The sequence below is a fragment of the Pleuronectes platessa genome, chromosome 3 (genome assembly GCF_947347685.1).
Source record: "Pleuronectes platessa chromosome 3, fPlePla1.1, whole genome shotgun sequence".
NCBI classification, from domain to species: Eukaryota; Metazoa; Chordata; class Actinopteri; order Pleuronectiformes; family Pleuronectidae; genus Pleuronectes; species Pleuronectes platessa.
The window spans coordinates 28,129,997-28,151,997 of record NC_070628.1 but is presented as its reverse complement, the minus strand read 5'-3'; the positions used below and the strand labels follow the sequence as shown (position 1 = coordinate 28,151,997).

The 22,001-nt window shown below is 40.5% G+C and overlaps 1 protein-coding gene across 1 annotated transcript in view; it reads right to left on the bottom strand.

Annotated features, from left to right (window-relative positions):
- The window catches only part of sorcs3a (sortilin related VPS10 domain containing receptor 3a), a 221,469-nt gene that overhangs the window by 80,093 nt on the left and 119,375 nt on the right, over nucleotides 1-22,001 (bottom strand). Inside the window, exons 3-4 of the mRNA XM_053419434.1 lie at nucleotides 20,204-20,303; nucleotides 9,582-9,740 (exon numbers count right to left, since the gene is read on the bottom strand). Of these exons, the coding sequence (XP_053275409.1) occupies nucleotides 9,582-9,740; nucleotides 20,204-20,303 (259 nt within the window). The remainder of the gene's footprint in view (nucleotides 1-9,581; nucleotides 9,741-20,203; nucleotides 20,304-22,001) is intronic.

Sequence of the window (22,001 nt, the reverse complement as noted above, 5' to 3'; positions counted from 1 at the left end):
GAAGGTCCTTCTGCGCATGCGTTAAATGCATTAAAAAAAAAAAACGAATTAATCCTGTAATTTAATCATAACGCGTTAACGCGTTATTTTTCACAGCTCTAATATTTACCTAATACCAAATAATAGTCCCATTACATCATGTTACAGTCCTCCACGTAATCTGTGTTCATACATAAAGAGACTTGATTCCTGATACTGCATCAGACAAGAGGAACCTTGCGGAATCTGAGCTTCTTTGCAAATTAGGCCCACATAACTACAATATGTTACTTATCAAACTTTGTGAACAAGAAATAACTGCCAACTATTATACCGAAAATAACTCTAAGCAGCTGAGGAAGCAGCATCTCCAGACAGAGTTAATGAAAGAGTTAAGATGGACATGATGTCAAATGCACACACTAAGAAGATGGAGTAACCTCTTCTGAAATAACAGTATGTATGTATCGTCACGCCACACTGTGCTGGCCTGAAAATAGTGACAAGATATCATCACAAGATATACTTCTTGCATTACAAGTTAAAGTCATGCAGGACACGGTTCAGGACTTTTAATGACACTGTGGTGGCTTCTGCAGTGTTTTACTCCCATTGTCTGCTGGGGGTGCTGATGCACAGAGAGAGACAGAAAAAGAGAAAATAAACTGGTTAGCAGAGCCAGCTCAGTCTTGGACTGCCCTCTGGATTTCACTAAGGAAGAGGGTGAGAGGAGGTTGTTAGCGAAGCTGAAGTCCATCATGGACGACACCTCTCTCCCCCTACATGACACTGTGGGGCCCTGAGCAGTTCTTTCAGCAGCACACAGTTGCACCCACAGTGCAGGAAAGTACGCTTCCGCAGGTCCTTCATTCCCGCTGCCCTCAGACTCTATAACCCCATCCGGAATGGAAAATAAAATACCGCAGTGTTTTTTCTCATGTCCCTCTACTTATATAAATTGCACTTTTCTAATAACAGAAAATATAATCTTGCACATTAGAGTCCCCTACACATCACATAATGTTACGGGTGTTCTACTTGCTCGAGCAATCATCCTGTGTCACTGCACTTCACTTCATGACATTTCTATAGAAACCACTTCTACAGTGAACAGTGTATATTATGTACAGACTCTGACTTGCCTGCTGCTGTAACAATTGAATTTGCCAGTGTGGATCAATACAGATTTATCTCATCTTATTTCATCTTAAAAGTTTAAGACAGTAACTACAGTACAGATGTAGAAGATGTAGAAGCTACATTTTACCCAGCCACTAAGACACCACTGCATTAATGTATCAGCTACAAGGAAAAGCAGCAAGCTAATAAAACAATCTTAACTTGAAAGGTTTTTGCTTGTGTGTATTGATATTAGTGTTTTAGCATTACACCTGAGCAGCAAATGTAGGTAACAGATGTCTTTCAGGAGCAAATATTTACTCAGACCAAAAGCCCTTATTTTTTAAGATTTCTATGGTCCTGGATCCTGCAGAGCTGCTTCTCAAGATGGACAAGACCTTTCCGGTCAAGGTTTAGTAAATGATGTTTGGTGCCCTCTCAGCCCCGCGTTTCCACACTCTGACAGGCTCACTTGTGGGATGCTGTTGACTAAAATAAATGTCATGATGGCTTGTAAACCAAAAACATACACCTTGACTCCTCGCAGTGAGAGAACAGCTTGGAGAAGACCTTACCTCCGTTCTACCGCCAGTCACCACAGGCACAGAGGGAGTGAATAATATTAATAAATACAAATCATCCCCCTCAGAGCAGAAATATTAAAAACCATTAAAGTGCTGCCTCTTACCTCCGTTGATGTGATAAAAAGGAATTGGTTTGATTCTACTGATTAGTGTGTCATATTAAGGCTTGGCTTGGCTACAGCTGGGGCCAACGATGAGGGAGTACACCGCAGGCCAGTTTGAAAACTGATAAACAAGCCAACACACCAACTGATATCTATTAATCTGCTGCGCCACCAACAGAGAATGTCAGCGGAGCCTCTATAAGAGATAGATATTAGATATTCAACAATAATTCAAGCATGATCCATCAATCTTCATTTGCTGTCATTTAATGGTTCATTTCCTCCCCTCTGTTCTCACTTCCCCACCTTCCTCTCTACTTCACGCACACATGGCTGCTAATAGCCCCCCTCACCTTCAGGCTCCTTTCTCCATCCCTAGCCCCTGACAAATATGTTTGTCTTTCATGAACAACTAAAATTGGACTAATGGGCTTAAACCGAGAGGGAAACAAAAGAGAGCACGGGGCACATTAGTGACAAGAAAAAGGTTACCATGGATGTGGAATTATCAAAGCCTACTTTTTCCGCCAGTGAATTCAGAACATCTTAAAAGGACACAGATAGTTTATCAAGGGCAAAGAAAAGAGTAGAGTAGACTAATAAGTAAGAAGAAGACGAATACTTCATTAGGAAGGAAGAAGAAGAAGAAGAAGACACAGTAGTTGGCGGTAATGCCCCTTGACATTGGTTGCACTGCCAATAAAACAAACAAAGAAGAAGAAAGAAGCCTCTGAAGCTTTATCTCTGAAGGAAGAGAACAACTTACACCAGATCCCATGAGGAAATTGCACTAAGGAATTACACCTTCTCCAAGCATATAGCAAATGAGCGTAATCTAGTGGATGGAGCAGGAAATGTGTCCAGATATACAGCGATGTAGCCTAATGAGAGGATGGGATGTTTTTGTTCCATGGTTACTGTCAGTTACTGTCAGGCTATACTGTCAGAATAACACAGATGTCTTACAATCCAGACAGCACCGAGCTATAACCAGCAGTAGTGGAGGACGTTCTAATTTTACTCATTCAAAAATGTACTCAAGTAAAAGTAAAAGTTAAATCGAGTTTAAGCAAGTACTTGCTTTTGAAAATATTAAAAGTATAAAAAGTACTAATATTTTGTATAAAAATCTAAAACGTGATGAGAAAATAATGATGAACTTAATTAAAATACAAGTTTTAAGTAGGTTGGAGGTGGGAAAAGTGCACGAAAAGTACATAGTTGGGTGGATTGTATAAAATAGTATGAAAGGAAATACTGCATGAAAATGCTATGCAAATAGCTAGATTGCTCCCCCTGGCCCAAAAACCAGAGGCCTTCACTTTAAATGTTTTTAGTATTGAGACATAGGACAGACAAAAATAAAATCCTATTGAGAAGAAAAGCACACAGAGCAATTCAGTCGTGACATTCCATCCATGAAATGCTACATTTAGAGACTAGAGCATAATCTTAACTGAGGGCCAACGAGTACAGAAAAGTTTCTTCATCTCAGTACTGTTGACACACTCCTCTGTCGGCTTGGCAGCAGACCCCCATCTGCTGTTTTGACAACAGAGTGACGATACATATCTTCTATTCCATCAGAACAAGTTAGTCCATCTGTTCGGTCTGCCTCTCCTCACCATGTCGGCACCACTACTTCACTGTATCCATAATTTCCCTTTGATATCAGAGTTAATTCCACTGTCTCATCATAAGCAACAAAACCACAATCAAACATTTCCTGATCATCAAGCCACTCTTGACCTGGTGACATCCTCCTTCCATCAAACTCTTTTACAAGTTTATATTACTAAGTTATCATAAGGACACTATTTTATTTCAAAGGCTTTTTATTTCCTTGGACACTTTTGAGAGGCTACACATGCTGCACGCAAACTCACAAATCTTTGTATATGAATCCACTATGTGTGTGGGGCAAACTGGCTTAAATACTTCCCCTGGCACAAAACTCAGAGGCTTCCCCTTTCACATTGCCCTAGATGTTTGAAATTCAGGCGGCACATCTGTAAGGTTTACTCAGGTTAGACTTAGGGTAGAGCCACACCCTAAAGACGATGACAATAATTACTGCACTTTGAAGAACTTGGGAAAATGGATCAATCCAATTAAACTCAAATTTTGTCCGTTTCATCTCAAAGTGTTGACAATGTTGACTTGCAGAGGATTTTTTTGTTTTTCTTGAACGGCCAGTACAGAAAGAATAAGTTCTTGGATGGAAACTGTCCGGCCTGTATCTGGTCAAATCTGTGTCAAACCTCACATCATAAGGAATCTTGGCCTGCAGACATCTGCATGACAAATTGTCCCCAAAGTGCTGTGCCAATTTTACACAATATTGTATTTATAATCACGGGAACATCTAATGACATCAGGAAGTTATAGGCTGCACACGTAAATTTTACCACTCAACTTATTTCGATATTTCATAAATATTATATGATAACTATTAAGACTGTGAATCTCCTGAGTTTTTGTCAATTGGTTTGGTTTTGGTGCCACTGTTAGTGTCACGGCTTTTGTCGTAACTTTAGTGTTTCCCTGTTTTCTGTGATCCCCTCCTGGTCTCCGCCTTCCCTGTCTGTGTGTGTGTGTGTGTGTGTGTGTGTGTGTGTGTGTGTGTGTGTGTGTGTGTGTGTGTGTGTGTGTGTGTGTGTGTGTGTGTGTGTGTGTGTGTGTGTGTGTGTGTGTGTGTGTGTGTGTCCGTGTGTCCGTGTGTGTGTGTGTGTGTGTGTGTGTGTGTGTGTGTGTGTGCGTGTGCGTGTGTGTGTGTGTGTGTGAGTGTATGACAGACAGCAGGTGAGAAGATAATGCAATGTGTGGAGCTAAAGAAGAGAAGGTGTTTGTTTGATTCTCTTGAACTTTGTTCATGCTGTTTTTTCCAGTACCTCAGGATTGTCAGGAGGAGTCAACCCGCCTGCCTCATCTCAATCTCACAGTATCTTCTGCTCATCTTCAGACAGACTCTTACCTGCCTGCCCCAGCTCCATAATAAACCACTTATCTTTACCCAACCCAAGTTCCTTTCTGTGTCCGCTTTGCGGATCCCCAAAAATCTAAGACCAGAACAGTTCGTTTGCATACATACTCTGTGACTCCACCCCACATTGTCAGGTAACAGGAAATGTTATTTCGTGTGTGGGTGTTTGTGTGTTAACGTGTATATGATAGACAGCAGGTGAAGAGGATGCAATGTGTGGAGCCAATAAATACAAGACCTTGTCTTTAAACTTGTGGCCTGTTTAATACCAGGTTTTGGTACCATCATCAAATTAAATCATTATTTCTTCTTAATTCTGTTTCTGGCAGCCTTTGCACTGTGTTTATTGTGCACGTAAAGATCATTTATCATTCAGCACTAAAATAGATTTCTTGATTTCTGATATAGTTAGATATTTGTATCTTTCTACTCATTCAGTTGTCACACTAAATGAAATGTTACTCAGCATCTTGTTCTCCACTAACAAAGCATTATTCTTATATTATTTCTACTCACCACCAGGGAGCTGATTATATTTTATTCACACTCACACAACAGTACAGTGAGCTCCATTTGTGCAGACTCCAAAAATCATAACGGTTCTGAATCATGTCTGCGTCAGCAACACAGCATCTGCAGCAGCCCCTGACATCAACAAGGTGAAGGGCCCTTTTGTGCTGCTTGCAACTTTTATCAAAATTATGCTTTTATTTTGTTTTACTCTGTTTGACAGTGTTCACAAACAGAATACTTAAAAAAAAAAGTCCTCCCAATTCTAAGCATACTTTCTGTGCTGTCTAGAATGAACTCCCATGTTCCCTGTTCATTTTGTTATGATCTATTATAATAGCACTGCTCCGTTTGGAGCCATCCATCACCTCACTAATGACATTAATCCCTCTGTTTGTACTGAGATGCTAGATCAGAGCTTTGGTTGAGTCCCATGTGTTCCAGTTCAGACACAGCAATATCGCTGTGATAGCCACTGAGACAGCAGCTCCCTGCTACAGCAGCCTCAGCCTTAATGGATTGCTGCCCCTCCAGTGGAAATATAAACACACAAATTAAATGTTTGCCTGGACCGGGGGTTTGCTGTGTGCCATCTTAGGGTAATGCAGTTGCAGTGCAGAATGAATACGCTTTCCATTTCCATGAGGATGACTCTTAATAAGGTTAGAGCTGAACCTTGAAAGTGTTAATATATACACTCTTTCGCGCATGTGCCGGTTTGGTTATTTGTTGCTTGGAGTTCAAAGGAAATGCAAGGATTTGGAACTTCAGTGCTGCGCTGGTATTTCTGCAGGCTGGTCGGACTGCAGCAGACACTGTGTGAGTCTATGTGTGGCAGGCCACTGAAAGGCGGGGTGCTGAGAAATTGCAACAGATATTTGACAGGCACATTTTTAGAACTTAAGTATAAACAAAAATATGTCAGTCATTGATTTGTTGTTGGAATAGCTGACACCAAATCATTAAAAACATAAAGAATATGACATGGCAGAAATATTAAAACTACTTTATGGATTTTCATGAAAGTTTGTACAGGCGTTCATGCTCCCAGAGGATGAGATACAATTACTTTGATGACTGCCATGGTATTGCCAGAGTGCTACCATGAAATTGCCATTATTATTATCTTTTAAACTACTGGATGCACTGTCATGGAATTTAGTATAGATGTCTAGAAGCGATATCGTGATCCCCACAGGATGAATCCTACTGACTTTAGCCGTCACATGACTTTTGATCTTCTGCCACCAGCAGGCTGGAAGGATTGATGTTAGAAAAGCATCATCCATTTACCCCTTAGCTGCATTATGGGAATTGGTGTCTTTGGAACTTGACTCTTATTAAGGACAAAAATGTAACACATTTTGGCTTTTCTTCTTTTACTCTCTCAGACGTCGACTCACTTTATTAAAGACCAATACTGAAAACGTTTTTAATGATAACACAATGGACACAGGAATAGGCTAATCATAATAATAACAATGTAGAAAAGATCAAAATGAATTATGACAAATTGTATAAACAAAAAAGATAATATTCCGTCATTGGTGAGAAAATCACATCCGCTAATGGCTGAACCTTGTTTGACTACAGTGTCCCGTCCTGTACTCTTGTCTCTGACACAATTATTGGTCGAGTTAATCACTGCAGAGTCCATTAGAGAGCCATGGCCTTTTGTCTCATGTTTGCTGAGGCGTAGGGAGACGTATCTCAATATTTATTGCCTTGATAGAAACCTTCTGTTTTCTAATCCCCTCAGTTCTGCGGCAAATTAAATGAATGTTTATCGTTCTCTTTTTTGATTTAGGAGAAATGTATTTCCCTGCAGCATCCCTCAGACGCTACTTAATATCTGCCAACAAAGCATCAGAAATATTATAGTTTTCACATCAGCTAAAGTGCAAAAGGGTCTCTCATGAATAAGGGAGGGAATTAGAAAAAACAGCATGTTCTTGTCTTGGTTTTTGTCAAAATTTTTTTAGATACAAATTGTTTTAGGCAAGATGCCCTAATGCCCCGTCTACTGGGAGCTCAGGCAGTTTACAGGGAATACAATAAGACAACTCTTCTCTCTGCTGTTCGCCTGTATCAGACTGTTTACATAATTCACTCAGTTGGCAGCGGCAACACTGGCCTTATTCTCAGAATCCAACTTGGGACCACATCAATGACTAATTGTCTCCACAAACCCCTCACAGTCAAGAGATAAGAGCCTGGAAAGGTCACTAAGAGGTCTAAATCTAACGTCTTCATTTACTTACTCGAGGAGGAGAACGACCTGAATGTTAATTTTCTGTAAGTCATAAAAGAAGAACTCAAGAACAAACACTCCACTCCAGCCCATTTATCCTGACATGGATGCTGATGTCTCACTAAAGGGTTTCACTCCTGCCTCCAAGTTAAGTCCCCGGGGCTGCACTTAGCCACGGATAAGCACCAACTAGCAGCTGATTCAATTCCGAGTGACCCAGTCTGAAAACTGTTAGCCAGTCGCGGGCTGAAAATGAGCATATTAAAGCCTTCTCTCGGCCGGCGCCACGGTGGAGATGAAGCGTCATGGCTGCAAGGGAAATCAGGTTGAATTAAGGGTCCAATATCTGGTTTACCTCTTTTAATGGACTAGATGAAGAACATTTGTTGTTGTGTGTTTGCCTCCACCGCCCCGGGGAGGTGGTTGCGGTGTGCGAATAGGACTCGAGCACAGGTTGTAATGGTGCCCGAGCCTTTTGTCCCGATGATGACACAAATTAGAGTGTCATTAGTCACATCCTCATAATACCCGTGATCAGAGCACGCGCTGACCCCGGCTGCCTCGTTAATGTGGAGCTGCCAAATCCACGTCTCCGTTGCCTCAGCCTTCATGAACTTTCGGCCCCGCTGCTTGATGTATATCCCGCCCTCATGACTGAGATGGATTTAATCAGTGAGATCAATAGCTGTTACCGCCATTGATCTTGCGAGTTTATTTCATGGGTGAGGGGGGCACACCTCATATTTTGTATACGGTGTAATTTCTTATAGATAATGTAAGCTGCTGAGGGCTGTTTTTAATTAACTTTAGGGAGTGAGAGTGTTTTGGAATAATGCAACAGCGGTGACTGATGAGTGGTTTTTACAACCGGCAATCCATCAGAATAATTTTACGTTTTGCCCACAACCTTGGCTGACGGCAGACAGCTCCCTCTTTCAACTTCATTCCGACCCACACTTCACAGAGGTCTGGACTTGTTGAACTTTGCCACCGTCTTCGTCTTAACAGTTCGTCTCGCAGTCTGAAACAGCAGCAGCAGAATTTACATGCTGAGTTTTAATGCTGCAGCAAGTGGAGCAGAGCCCAAATGAAAGTTTGAATCCATGTGACTTTTCTTTTCTGGGATCAAATGTTTATTGTGTTGAAATATGATTTGGAAGGTAAATGCAAATCATTTAAACTGAATAAAATAGATTTATAAATGTAATCATTGGTAGATCCTGTAACTCATCCGTACACACAGTGACCACCTTTCCAAAGCTTTGTCGACGACAAGGGCAATCGCTGGCTCACAGGTCGGCTCCATTGACCTTAATGGCAGAGATGTGCTGGGAACAATCTCAGAGCACTGTGTGAGGAGGGTATGCACTAGACAGGCATGTATGAGGGGGCAGCCACAAATCTTGAGGGGGCATTGTGCCTAACCCTAACCCTAACCCTATTTAGTTTGAGGGGGCACAACATTTATTTGAGGGGGCCAGGCCCCCTCTTGCCCCTGCCTAGACCCGGCCCTGGTGTGCAGAGCCTCACACGGTGCAACAGACCCCAGGGAAGGTGACACCATTAGGAAGAAGAAGAAAATGTGAGTCTGAGATTCACTTCAAGTGACTGATCTTTTTGGCGAATATAGTATAAACCTCTGCTTCAGATATATATATATATATAAACTTAATACAGATAACACCCAGTAATGAAATATAACTGCAGCTTTTTCTGAAGGTCAAAAAAGCTAAATGGCCGTAATAGAAGGACCATGGCCTTATTATCCATTGGGCTGTGATGTAGAACAATGGCGACTGTAATATTATGTTTATAGCAGATAACAAAGGTTTTTAATCAAATATAATAAGAGCACTATCAGAGCACTCTTTTAGAATTTCAACGTTTCAACAAATCTCATATTGAAGATTAGCCTTACCATCAGCTATCATCTAGAATGAATACAACTGCAGGTTCTATTGAGTGACACAAAGCTAGAGATGACTCTATGGACATGCAGCTAATTGCAGTAAGAACAGTGAAGGAAATGAGATCAAGCTAAAAAAACGTACCTTCTGGTCGTGACTGTAGGCCAAGGCCCAGTCCTCTTCAGTTGGGTGGAATAAAAGGCTGAGGACGTAGAACGTGAGACGGTACTTCTGGTAGCTGGCTCCCTCATCAGAGCTGATGAGTACGCTGCTCTCAAACTCCGGATCTGTCAACACCATAATCTGAGAGCAGGGAGAAGAAATACAAGAGGGGAAGAGGAGGAGAGGGTGCACACACGTGAGGCAAGTCGGTGTGAGTATTTCGTGATGAGAGAAGAAGAAATTCGAAGAGCGGGTTTTGAGTAATGAGGTGGAAAGATAGGAAGATGCGAGGAGGTAGAAGAAAGACGTTCGAGGCAGGAGTGGTGTCAGCAGAACAGTCGTGGCTTTTGGCACACGTCAGAATAATGCTTGGCAAACGACTCTGCTATGTTTCCAGCTTCATTTCATGACTGCCACTCTGTAGCCATGGCTCTGTCTGTGCTCTCTGTGGTGGAGGCATGTTTATCATAACTCTCCAAAAAGAGATGAGGCCTGTTCACAGAAACAAACAGTGACAAAGTGTGTAAACCAAAGAGTGCCCCCGAAGCACACAGGTGGGCTGGAAAACCGTAAAACCATGTGTCCTGATATATAACAGAAAGGTGATAGAGCTTAGTGACAATTAAGGGCTGTACAAACACAGGATTAAGCAGCCATGAATAAATCTGCATATACAGGACGATATTTTCTCTATCAGCCCGTCCTTTAGCGTGTCATCTCTTGGCATTTCTCCCTCCAACAAAAATTCTAATTTCAAATTTAACAGTGCCACAGTTGTAGAAGCTTTCAATTTCATGCTTGGAATATTTCTGCCAGAGCTATCACAGTTATTACCAAATTCAATAAGACCAGAAATTCCACGATGCATATTTCTTTCAGCTAATGACATTTAGAGTCTTTGTGGAAGGAGATAAAATGATCAAATGAACTCCCCCTTGACTAAAGGAGAGGCGTCTGAATAGGTGTGCAATATATTTTAAGGATGTGGTATTCTTTGAATTAGTCAGTGCTACTGAAAACATTTATTCATGTTTAAAGGTTAAAGTGTTTTAGACATTTACCTGGTTAAGCTGTTAGTAGCCTCATTTAATTTACAATAAATTCTCACTTAATACAGTACACCATGTACTCATTTGATGGGATTATTCAAACTAGATGTTGACATATGTTACAAATTCATCAAAATATTGTTAATTCATTGTGTCAATGCCTTGTGTGATCTGACGCCCTCAGGTCAGATTAAATTAAGGTCAAGTGAGGTCAACAATCATGACACCTCTGTCATAATGTTAAAATATATATCATTTTGGGACACTTCCTCTGATTCGGTTATGATTTTCCTCAGAAGACTGCAATGTAGCCTGCTCCTAGTTCCTTCAGAGGCAGAACCAAACTCAGAAAAGCTTTATTGTCCATTCCACAGGAATGGGGACATATTTTTGATGTAAAGAGATAAAGTAGATAAAGATAAAGATAAAAGATAAAGATAAAGATAAAGATAAAATAAAGATAAAGATAAAGATAAAGTAGCTTTATTGTAAATTTCTTAACATGTTCAAAACATACAAGGAATCGATACGACGTTTCCCACTCTCCCACAATGAAACATATAAAGTGCACAGGCACAACAGACAACACAAGACATTTCTTAATACTAAGTAAACATACAGATTTTTTAGTACAGCAGCATAAGGTTCTCTAAAGTGATAAAAGTGCAAACAGTACAAGAGACAGTTTGTTGCAAGTAAGATAAAAACTGGAAATATCTAAACATGGTAAATAATGCTGATGTAACATGTCGCTGAAATATTCATCATTGTACAACCGTCTGTCTGCACTTCGAAGGTAAAATTAAGGTAATATAGAGAAAAGGCTGATTAGAGCAGTCTCTGGACCAAAGTCCAAAAATAATGAGTAAAAATAGCTTATAAATAGAGGGAAACGGCATAGTTCTGAGATGATCCTTTACTAGTTCTTTACTATGCGTGCATTCCTTCACATTACACTTTATCATTATTCCATTGGTAATAGGAAGAAAGCGGCTGAATATATATATTTAAATTTGCATCCTGAAGAATGTAGCCTTTAATCTTACTTAAACGACAACACTCCCACCTCTACAGGAATGGTGTGCGTGTCCTGTGGCTAGTGGCCCTCACATGTGGTCGAAGAGGCTGTTTTCTCACATCAATTCAGTCTGAATTGGAAAAACAGTAACACATTTGTCACTGACAAAAATGCTCACGCTCTTTCCAGAGCTTTTAGCGGCAAACCCTCCCTGATCGTGATTAGATAGTTTTTCATTAAGCACCAATAAAGAGGCAGCACATTTCCAACCTGGATCTCTCATTGGCTGGGGCTCAAAGAACTTGCCATTTATTACCTGTCACTTTGCAATCCCAAGGTTTCCTGATTTCTGCCAGTATCTTTGGGGCTTGTCAGAGGTAATTTTTTTTATTTTTTAACAGTGATCATTTCCTATAATATTAAAGTAGGAGCAGAGTCTATTATGATTCAGAAATTACATCTCACCCTGCTGTATTTTGAGACAACTGTCAGGAGTTTCTGTGAGAGGTAGCAAGGAGGTATATTAAAGTATCGGTTTCATTCTCTCTATTCAAGCTTTGTGCTGATCATAGATTGTTATCTTCCCTTTTCTATGCTTCACATGTAAGTGTAACCTTCAACTGCAGTGCTCATCCTTTCTCAAGCCTCGATTGGTGCGGCTCACATTGTGCTCTTTTTAATAATGCGAAAGGGGCCCAGAATGTACACATCCACATAGCTCGATTGCTTCCACGCAAGTGTGAAAACAGCCACATATTCCTCCAACTTTTCGAATTATCTTAACAAGCCAGTTTCTGTCTGTCGCCTCTGCGATTAGAAAGAACCCACAGCCAATGTTAAGCTAAAACAGAGGCGGGAAGAGGAGCAGCGGCCAATTTCTCTCCTGCCTACTAAAACAACACAATAATTACTCAATTCCAAAATCACAGTGACCGATAGCATTAGAGAGGGGTGATTAAGATTTTCCTCACAGCATCCACTCAGCTCTTGTGAGGAAGCCGGCCAGCGAGGAGGGTAACAATACTGAATCGATAGAGGTTGGAAGGATAACCTTTGTGTTTTATTGGCCTGGTGTTAAGCTGTGCAGCACAGAGATAGAAGCCGGTAGTTGTCGGATCATGAGGTAAGTGGAGGTATGGATCAGAGACGCAGGGAAAGAGACACCCTGCAGCAAATGAATCACGTCGTGCCGGATCAATTGGGCTTAGTCTGTCTTTGACAGGAGGTTTTAGCAGAGAGTTGTTGCTGAAATATGCTCATTAACCATGGATCAGGACTTAATCACCCACATTTAGCGATCATGTTTCCTCTGCCTGGCTTCCTCTTTGGAGTTTCCAGTGTGCGTGCCTTGATTTTTTTTAAATTAACCCAAATCAGACAGCCATTCAATCAAACCATTCCAGGCCTGAGTGCAGGTTGCTCAGGAAAAAAAAGACATAAAAATATAGCCGAGATGATTCATGTGAGGTGTCATTTTTTAGATGCTTTGTGCTAAATGTCATTACTATCATTCATATCTATAATGCGACATTTTTAAAGGTCACAGCTTCGACTTACTTCATGCACATTGTAGGAGAAAAAAATCTACATATGCTTCCAGAGTTGCCCCAGTGGATATATAACGATTCCTTTATTGGGGTTGAAAAGAAATATCTCAAAGAGCAGCAGACGATTATATCTTACAGTGAGTGATTAGGCACCCAGACTCTTTTTATCCGGTAGAACACAGGCAGATGCTAAATAAGAGCACTCAGATGCAAGGAGGGACAGAGGAACGTAGCCAGCATACAGGCAAACTTTCATCCATCTACGGGATGGCAAATCGAAATAATTAGATCAGAGATAAGGTGCAGAGAAAGAATGGGCCCATGGGCAGAGCCAGAGGTCGAGCATTATGGTGAAATATTCTCATGAGATTTCTACTCTTCTGTGAGGACCACACAGTAACATGCCTGCAATAATAACAATAATACAAATCTTCAATGAATTTTGGTGTAACCTAAATCAGAACTAAATTGTTCATGTGTTTTTAACATTAGATAAATATTCCTTTTCATGCATTGAGGGAATTGACCCTCTGCTTTGAACACGTCCGTGAGAACGCAGCACACAGACTGACCCCATGGCGCAGTTGGCATCAAGAGAAAGCACCCAGGGAACAGTTGTTAAGGGAGTAAGGTCCCATGCTCAGGGGCACTTAGACAGTGGGATAGGGAAAGTCCATCTGTCCCATTAGACTTGAACAGATTCATGTCTGGTCCATCCACCTGTCCAGGTATGTTTGCCAGTCCATGGCCTCGAACCAGCGAGCTTCGAGTTTGGTGTGCTTATTTTCTAACCACTAATCCATCGCAGCTCCATCCATTGACTCCTGTTCCATTTACACATATTCAGGATCAGAACCTTGGCTTGGCTTTGATCAAGTGAGGCTGATGAACCCCGAGCACCTCCATAACATCCCGTGAGTGATTTTTTTTTGTTCTATTGAACATGTGTCGGACCAGGCAGCTTCACCTGAACAAAACACTTTTGTCAAGGAAAACACCTCAGCATCCGTCCATAGCTCTATTGTCACATCGCCGTGACTTGTTGTTCACCACATAATTATGTTGATGTTCTGCAGTTTAAAAGATTCCTAGATCCAAACCTCAGTCTTCTTCCTGCTGCTTGTGAAATGTGTATTGGAGGAAGATAAGTCTAAATATTTAATGTAAACTTACATTTTTACAACCTCTGCATATTCACTTTATTTTCAGTGGGCACACGATGCTGCTTCTTTATGTTTATTAGTGATACACAGTATCTCTTCAGAAAACTAAACCCAGAGTATTTATTGTTATATACGATTAACTTGGAGCAGTACTTTTTCATCATCAGCTAAATACAAGGTCTGAATGTGGATGCAAGCCCCCTATGTTCATCATCACCCTCCAAAGAATGAGGAATATCTTTCCTGGTTACAAAGCTTTACATTTGAATAGTGACCATATATGTTCATATGTGTTTTCACTTCCTTGACACAAGACCTAAAGAAAATCTCCCAATACAAGAGAGGTGACGAAGCCCAATAATGAATCAAGACATCAGCAGCTGCAGCTAACATACATTTGAATGACTGCCTCAGGTACTGTTGACTCTTGTTAGTAGTCTCAGTTGGCGACATTGTATTATGCTCTCACAGAAAACACGTCCAGCCTACTCGCTTTAAGTCTATTCTCCCATGTTACTGTGCGTTCCTTATTGCTGATACCACAGGGCATTTACCTCAAAAATAGGACTAAATTCATTACAGAATCTAATTTGCAGGGTCACTCCTGCAGGCATTGAAAAAAATAATTATTAGTGAGTAGTATGAGTATGTTTTAATTGGGATGCTCAACTAGTTGTGCTTTTATATGAGGACAGCCACTGTTGATGAGGCTGAGGAGGCTCAGGTAGAGGTAACATATTTTAATGCTGTGTATGTATGACTCAGTCGAGCCATGAACCAATGAAAAAAAACAAAAAAATAAGCTTTAAATCACATTACTGTTGCTCGGTGAGCTATTTCAAAACAGGCCGTGGATTTAAAACCAGTTAGCCGGTTTAAAGCTGTGGCTTTCAGAGAAAAGAGGAAACTTTTATGTTATGGGGAAAAACAATGTGCTGGTGAAGAACCTTGATTGTGCCTTCCTGAAAAGAGACCCCAGCTGTGTGTAGTGCATTGTCCTCTTTCATCATGTCATAACATGTATGTATATAATGGATCAAATATTGATGACAATGCTTTAGTTGAATGCACTCCACCCTGATCTTGTAGAGTAATTTGCTTTGTCCCTGAGGGTGCAGGGAGCAGGATCCTTTCCTACTCGATAGACACAGTGAGGATGTACAATTCTTGGCAGCCACGGGAGCACAATGCCTCACTGCTGCAGGGATACATTTCCCAACAGCACCTGAATCATCTAGACTCAAGAGGCGGATCATACAACCATTATTATTCTAGCAATGCTCTTCAAGTATTTAGCTGCTATTGCTCCATGTAGGCTTGTTATGTTAATTCCTCTTGCTCACAGAGGCAGATGTAGAGACTGTACCTTTCTCGTGATGTAGCGATGCCAGACAGAGGCTCCTCCATCTTAGATGTGCTATTTCAAAGATGTGTCAAACTTATTATACCAGCGGTCATTCAGAAATAAAAGGGGAGAAGGTCTGATCCAGGAGGCAACTGGCACAAGGACGAATGTTAACGTGCACATACATTTTGAGGAGTTATCAGGTCATTCAAGGTGTTTACATTAATCTTCCAGACTGTGCCTGGCACATAAAGTGGACAAAATGCTCTGAAACAAAGAAGCACTTGTGAACATGCAGGGTTATGCATGCCCATGCTGGCAGTTTGAAAAGATGCTGATTTCCAACAAACCTTATATTTATAAATGTTAACTGAGTTGCTCTGTTGAGTAGACCTGCAGTACCTTGAATGTACAAGTGATTTTCCTCTCAATTATATGATATATTATTTAGAGCTGTGAAAAATGATTAAATGATTAAATTACAGGATTAATTCGTTTTTTTTTTTTAACGCATTTAACGCATGCGCAGAAGGACCTTCCAATTCCGCCACCTCTGCATTACGCCGGGTTCACACCGGACGCGGAAGCGACGCCGAAGCGAGGCGTAAGCGCAGCGCCAATCCTCTGGCTCCCATCCACTCCCATGTTAAACCGCAGCGCTGAACACACCGGAGGCTGAAGCGTAGCGTTGTGCCGCGGCTGCCTAGCGCCGTGAAGCAATCGTTTCGGCGTCGAGTCTATTTTTTCCGCTTGACGCGAGCGTATCGCGACAGGAAACACACTGAAAAATTATTTTAAACGATATAGATGACATATTTTATATGATATAAATGATCAAATATGCATCCCATACTTTGTATTCACGTTCTGTTGTCTTGGACTTTTAATTTTACCACTTTTACCAACCACATTATTTAATGTCCTCCTCTGCCCATCCACTACAGCCACACAAGCAGTCATAAAGATAAAAAAGAGAGGGGGGGGGGGGGGGGGCTACGTATTCTCCACATAGGCTTGAGTGGAGAATACGTAATTTACCCTCGACACCCGACATTTACCGGAGCTAACAGCGGAGAAGTTCTTCAACATGGATGACATTAAATTAATCATTGAAGTGGAGAAGTAACTTGAGTTGTTGATTCTCAGCATATGTTGTATAAAGACAACACCAATGGGCACATGTTGGGACGCTGTTGCAGTTAATGTTGGAGCAACAAGTAAGTATATGCTTGAAAAAAATGATTAAATGCCGTTTTTACTGCAGGCTGATAACAGCAGAAGTATGTGATATTATTAGTAATGCGCCACGCTTCGGCGTCGCTTCCGCGTCCGGTGTGAACCCGGCGTAAATCGCCGCTCTAATGCAGTCAGACGGCAGCTGCCATTCAAACAAACAAACAACATGGATAATTCTGATGAACCTGAGGACCTTCTGGACGGGAAGATCGTGTTCGTAACGCGAAGCATGTGTTGCTCGGCGAGGGGCGTTCAAGTGGAATGCGCCAAACCAGACTCACTCGCCCGACACATTGTGCAAAAGAAGCGGTCAGCTTTACTGTCAGAGAATTTGAACAAGTTAGTTTGCCTCACCAACTGGCTAAAGACCGAGTAGCTAAGAGGGCCTTTAGAGGCATTAGATTGTATCATGGTGTGGTTAATGGTTGTGTGACAAAAAATATAAAAAACGTCAACCATCCTATGGCTAAGAAGCTCAAATAATTTCTGTTTGATTTAAAAAAAAAAAAAGTTTTATTCAACCACACAATGGCTAAGGAGCCCGAATATTGTTTAGGATGAAGATTATATTAATGTTCCATATGGAAAAGCAATGATAACTGCTGAAGAACTGCTGAGTTGCAGCCCAAAAGAAAAGTTAAATGTCATAAATCTTGTTTTCACAAAAATATTCCGAGAAAATCGGTAATGTGATTAATCATGATTAATCCATAGAAACCTGTGATTAATTTGATTAAAAATTTTAATCATTTCACAGCCCTAATATTATTATCATATCGATTGTGTGTATCTAGTAACTAACTAAACTTTAAAATAAGTGCCTTAGATGATCTAAGTTTGATACAAAAGAGCTGTGTTTGGCAGCTATAGATGCTTTTAACTTTTAATGATTGTCCAAGTACTGGATGATATTCAAGGTTATAAATAGTTAAATATATTAATACTCTGCTAGGGAACCATAGCAAAGGAGTCCATACAGCAGTGACCACAAATTGATGTGGTACTTACAGTGGTTTCTGTCTAATGCTAGATTCCATTAGACAACAGTACCAACTATAAACCGAAGCACTAGGTGTAACAGAACATATACAGCTGTATAAAATCTCTGAATGTATTGAATTAAGCATGAGTGCGTTTTATAATTTGTGAATGATTCATCTGTAAGATATATTTCTATTAAGAAGACCCATACTAAGTTATACAGTTGTCGTTTAACTGCTCACCGGATCATTTGCACTCACTCAAGCAATTTACTGGGAACACCACTGTAACACTGGGTCGTTCCTCCCTTAACTCCCATAAGCAGCCTCAGTTCCTTGTGGCTGTAATTCTGCAAGATGTTGGAGATTCTGCTCCGTGTTGACGTGACTGCATCTCATTATTTCTGCAGATTTGTCAGCTGCACAATCATGTTGCAAAACGCCAGATCATCGTTAAGGGTCTACTGGAGTCACATCTGGTGACAGGGGGGGACACTGAAGCTCACTAAAGTCGTTGTCATGTCAAGGAAACCACTCTGAGAAAGAGTGTGACTTTTTGACATTGAGCATTATATTGCTGAAATTAGCCATGAGAACATGGTAAACTGATTCTATAAAGAGATGAACGTTTTCAGCAACAATGAATTCTTCAAACCATGACTGTTTGATATTAAGTGTGTTCCAAAGAAATATCCCCCACACCATCAGACTACCAGCAGCAGCAGCCAGTACTTTTGACATATGGCAGGTTGGGTACATTTATTCATGATCCTTACCTAAACCTCTGCCATGTATCTTTATGATTTAGTTCATTAGGCTGCTGCCACATGATTGATATGTGAATAATAAGCAGACGTACATGTGTTCCTACTAAAGCATATATTAGTTCTTTATCCACTTGTACTGTAAGAATAAGGTTTATATTTTCACGTTTTTTATATAATGTTAATGGTCCATGATGTCTTTGAAATACCAGTTTCCTTTGCCCTCACTACACTGACTCAGACTCTTGCATGGTTGACACGATGGTAATATTCACTGAATGACTTGCTGTAGCAATAGTAATTGCTTCTAATTGTCATGTCAAGCTCTTTCTACAACTATATAATCAATGTCTACTGCTCTGCCTTTACCAGAGGAACAGATGAGGATGAACAGAACTTCACATTCTCCGTATGCATACACTGTTGTTTAATTAGCAGTGGGAAGTTGATGAGACCAAGATTAATTCATATGTTTCAATACTAAAGTCATGTTTTTCATATTGTACAGGACTAGGATCATATTGATAAAGAAAAGGCTTTGTGGCAGTCTAGTCTATATAATCTAGTCTATTTCCTTGTGTTGGTTTTGTCCTATTCGTTCATTTGACATAGTTGTCAGGCAGATCAGTGACACTGGCAATTGGTTGTAAGCAAATCATTTCTTTGCTCTTTATCAATTTTGCCCTGTTTTAACAAAACCTTTACAGGGTTTCTAAAAAACACTTTCAGCATCGTATTCGGCTGCTACAAAGTTTACTTCTGAGACGCCAGAAGTGTACTGTGGACAATCCCATTGTAATAATGTAGAAAGTAAATATAATCATCATAATGTCAAGTCTTCTTGGGAGTAAAGTCAGTGAACAGGTACTATATTTTCTAGAGTTTTGCCTTATTGCCTGCACACCTCGAGTTAGGAAGTGCAAACACTACAACTAGAACCACCAATTCAAACGTTTAATAAGAGTGTGGTGGGGGGGGGTTCAATGTCACAACTGTCACACATGTTAATGTTGCAAAATGCTGGGAAGACGTCGATAGGATGTTATAACTCAAACAAGGTGTATACATGTCTAACTTATCCAAATAATATTAGAACAATCCACATTTTTTTTACATTTCAATTATGCTTATTCTGAGAATTACCTTATTGAGAAGATAATCAGAAAAAGCTTTTTACATGGCAGTGTCTTATTCAGACTATTGCCTTAATCAGGCTTTAGCTGTCCATGATTGTAAACGTTGATGTACTGTCAAGTCTGCTCTAAGATGAAGCATTGCCTGTGTATGATAACCTGTTGTCTGGGAAACACATCAATGGCTGAAGCTCTAGTCTAACATCACCACCACCTCCTGCTTAGAAACCACACTCCACGACAGAGTAACATTTTCCACCTTTTAAATAAGCCTGTTTTCCTTTTTTTCCCACCATGGTGAACGAACATAGAAACATGAAATGTAAAGCAAATGGAATGAAATCCAAACATTTTCACATAACATCTCACCTTTCTCTTGTTAGTTGGACAGACGTAGAGGTAACTCAGGACAATCTTGGATCCGACTTTGTCGTTCATTCGTTCATATGTGGAGCCATAGTCAGTGGATCTGAATGGAGCAAATGGAAAGAAAAAGCAGTGAAAAAAAGGCAAAGAATGTTGTAGAAAAACCTTTCAAAGTTTTGTTACATTCTCATGAGTAACCAAGGATTGAGCTATACATATCAAATAATATTTTATAGTGACGAAAAACAAGGCAATATCACACCCGGCAAAGAAAGAAGCAGAGAGAGGCCAGTATTGTACTGTATATACTGTACACAGTTACTCTGTGTGGGAGGGAAACCTGTGGCATTAGAACAAGAGAAGGTTAACCAATCATCTATAGCTGCCAGCAAAATGAACCATTCGGAAATATCTGGGGACCTGGCACTGTAAATAATTAATTCTCTCCCCGTGACTACTATGAAAGAAAATATGACGAGTGCAAAAACATGTGGATGTTCCTGAACCCTTGGGCTTTAATAATTTAGCGGTGGGAATGAGCCTGTTAGCCAGCACAGTCCCCAGAAACTCCACATGAATCCATCATCACTCGTAACTACCAAATCCGCCTTCAAGTAGAATATTACAGCGTTTACAGGCCTCTGCTGGTTTTTCCTCGTTTTTTTCTGTCAGAGCCGCATTCTTGTGCCCTGGGTTTTCAAAATTGTCTCTCTATGGGGACAGAAGCATCCATGTATGACAGAGGCATGACTCCCATTTAGATTTGCCACATACTTTGTGGTGTTATGAGGAAAGTGAAGATGATATCCATTTCCATATATTCTTTCCTTTTTTTGTCAGACCTCGCAGTGTGCCCTTGTTCCTTGGGAACAGTGATTCAGAGGACTTGCAGTGATTCTTCACAATCAAATTCATTCCTGCAGACCTCAGAGAAACGCAGTAGTTGCTATGATTAAAAAGTACAATAATGAGTGAGACAGAAAGCAGTATATCCGCTGCATACTAAAGATGAGGGGAATATGATCCTGATTAGGAGCAGGGACGTTAATCTAAAGTGTTGGTCTCAGTGAGACACTAGAGCCCCAAGAGATGAGATTTCATTAATAACACATAACATATGTTGTTTTTGGCATGACATTGGCAAACACTTCTTCCAGGTGTGCCTTTCCAGTCACTGTAATGCATATGCTTAGATTTCTCAACTGACAAGTGGTGATATCTTGCACATACAGCAGTGAGCTGTCAGCTCTTGGATGTGGACCACCATTAGCCCTCAAACACACTCTTACCCTGCACAAGAAGGGGTCAATAAGTAGATGAAAATGAGCAGCATTTATAAGGCGAGATATCAAAATGACACATCTGATTTTTTGGACTGTTTTCTCCATGGGAAATTGACATTGAAGAATAGTCACACTTAAATATATTTCAAAGCAAAGAGATAGAAAACACAGCTGTGTGTAAGTTAGATACTGGACTTGCTGCTTACAATTCTGTCTTAATCAGCTGTCCGAAAAAACTATTTTGGAATGAGTAGCCCCCTGTGTGTTCTCCAGGGGTCGATCAATATGTTGAGCTCACAAATTAAGAAGAGGTCACTAAATAACAGAAATCTCGGGGAGGGGTTCAGAATTGTGCTTCTCCAATACAGAGTTAAAATCAGTTTCTTTCGAACTGAAGACAACGCACAGACATCGAAGTTTGACAGGAGCACCAGCTACCTAATGTTTAGTACCTATTAAAGTACCAAGCCAAAATTACTGAAAGTAACTGGTTTAATATTTAACCATGTTTAATATTT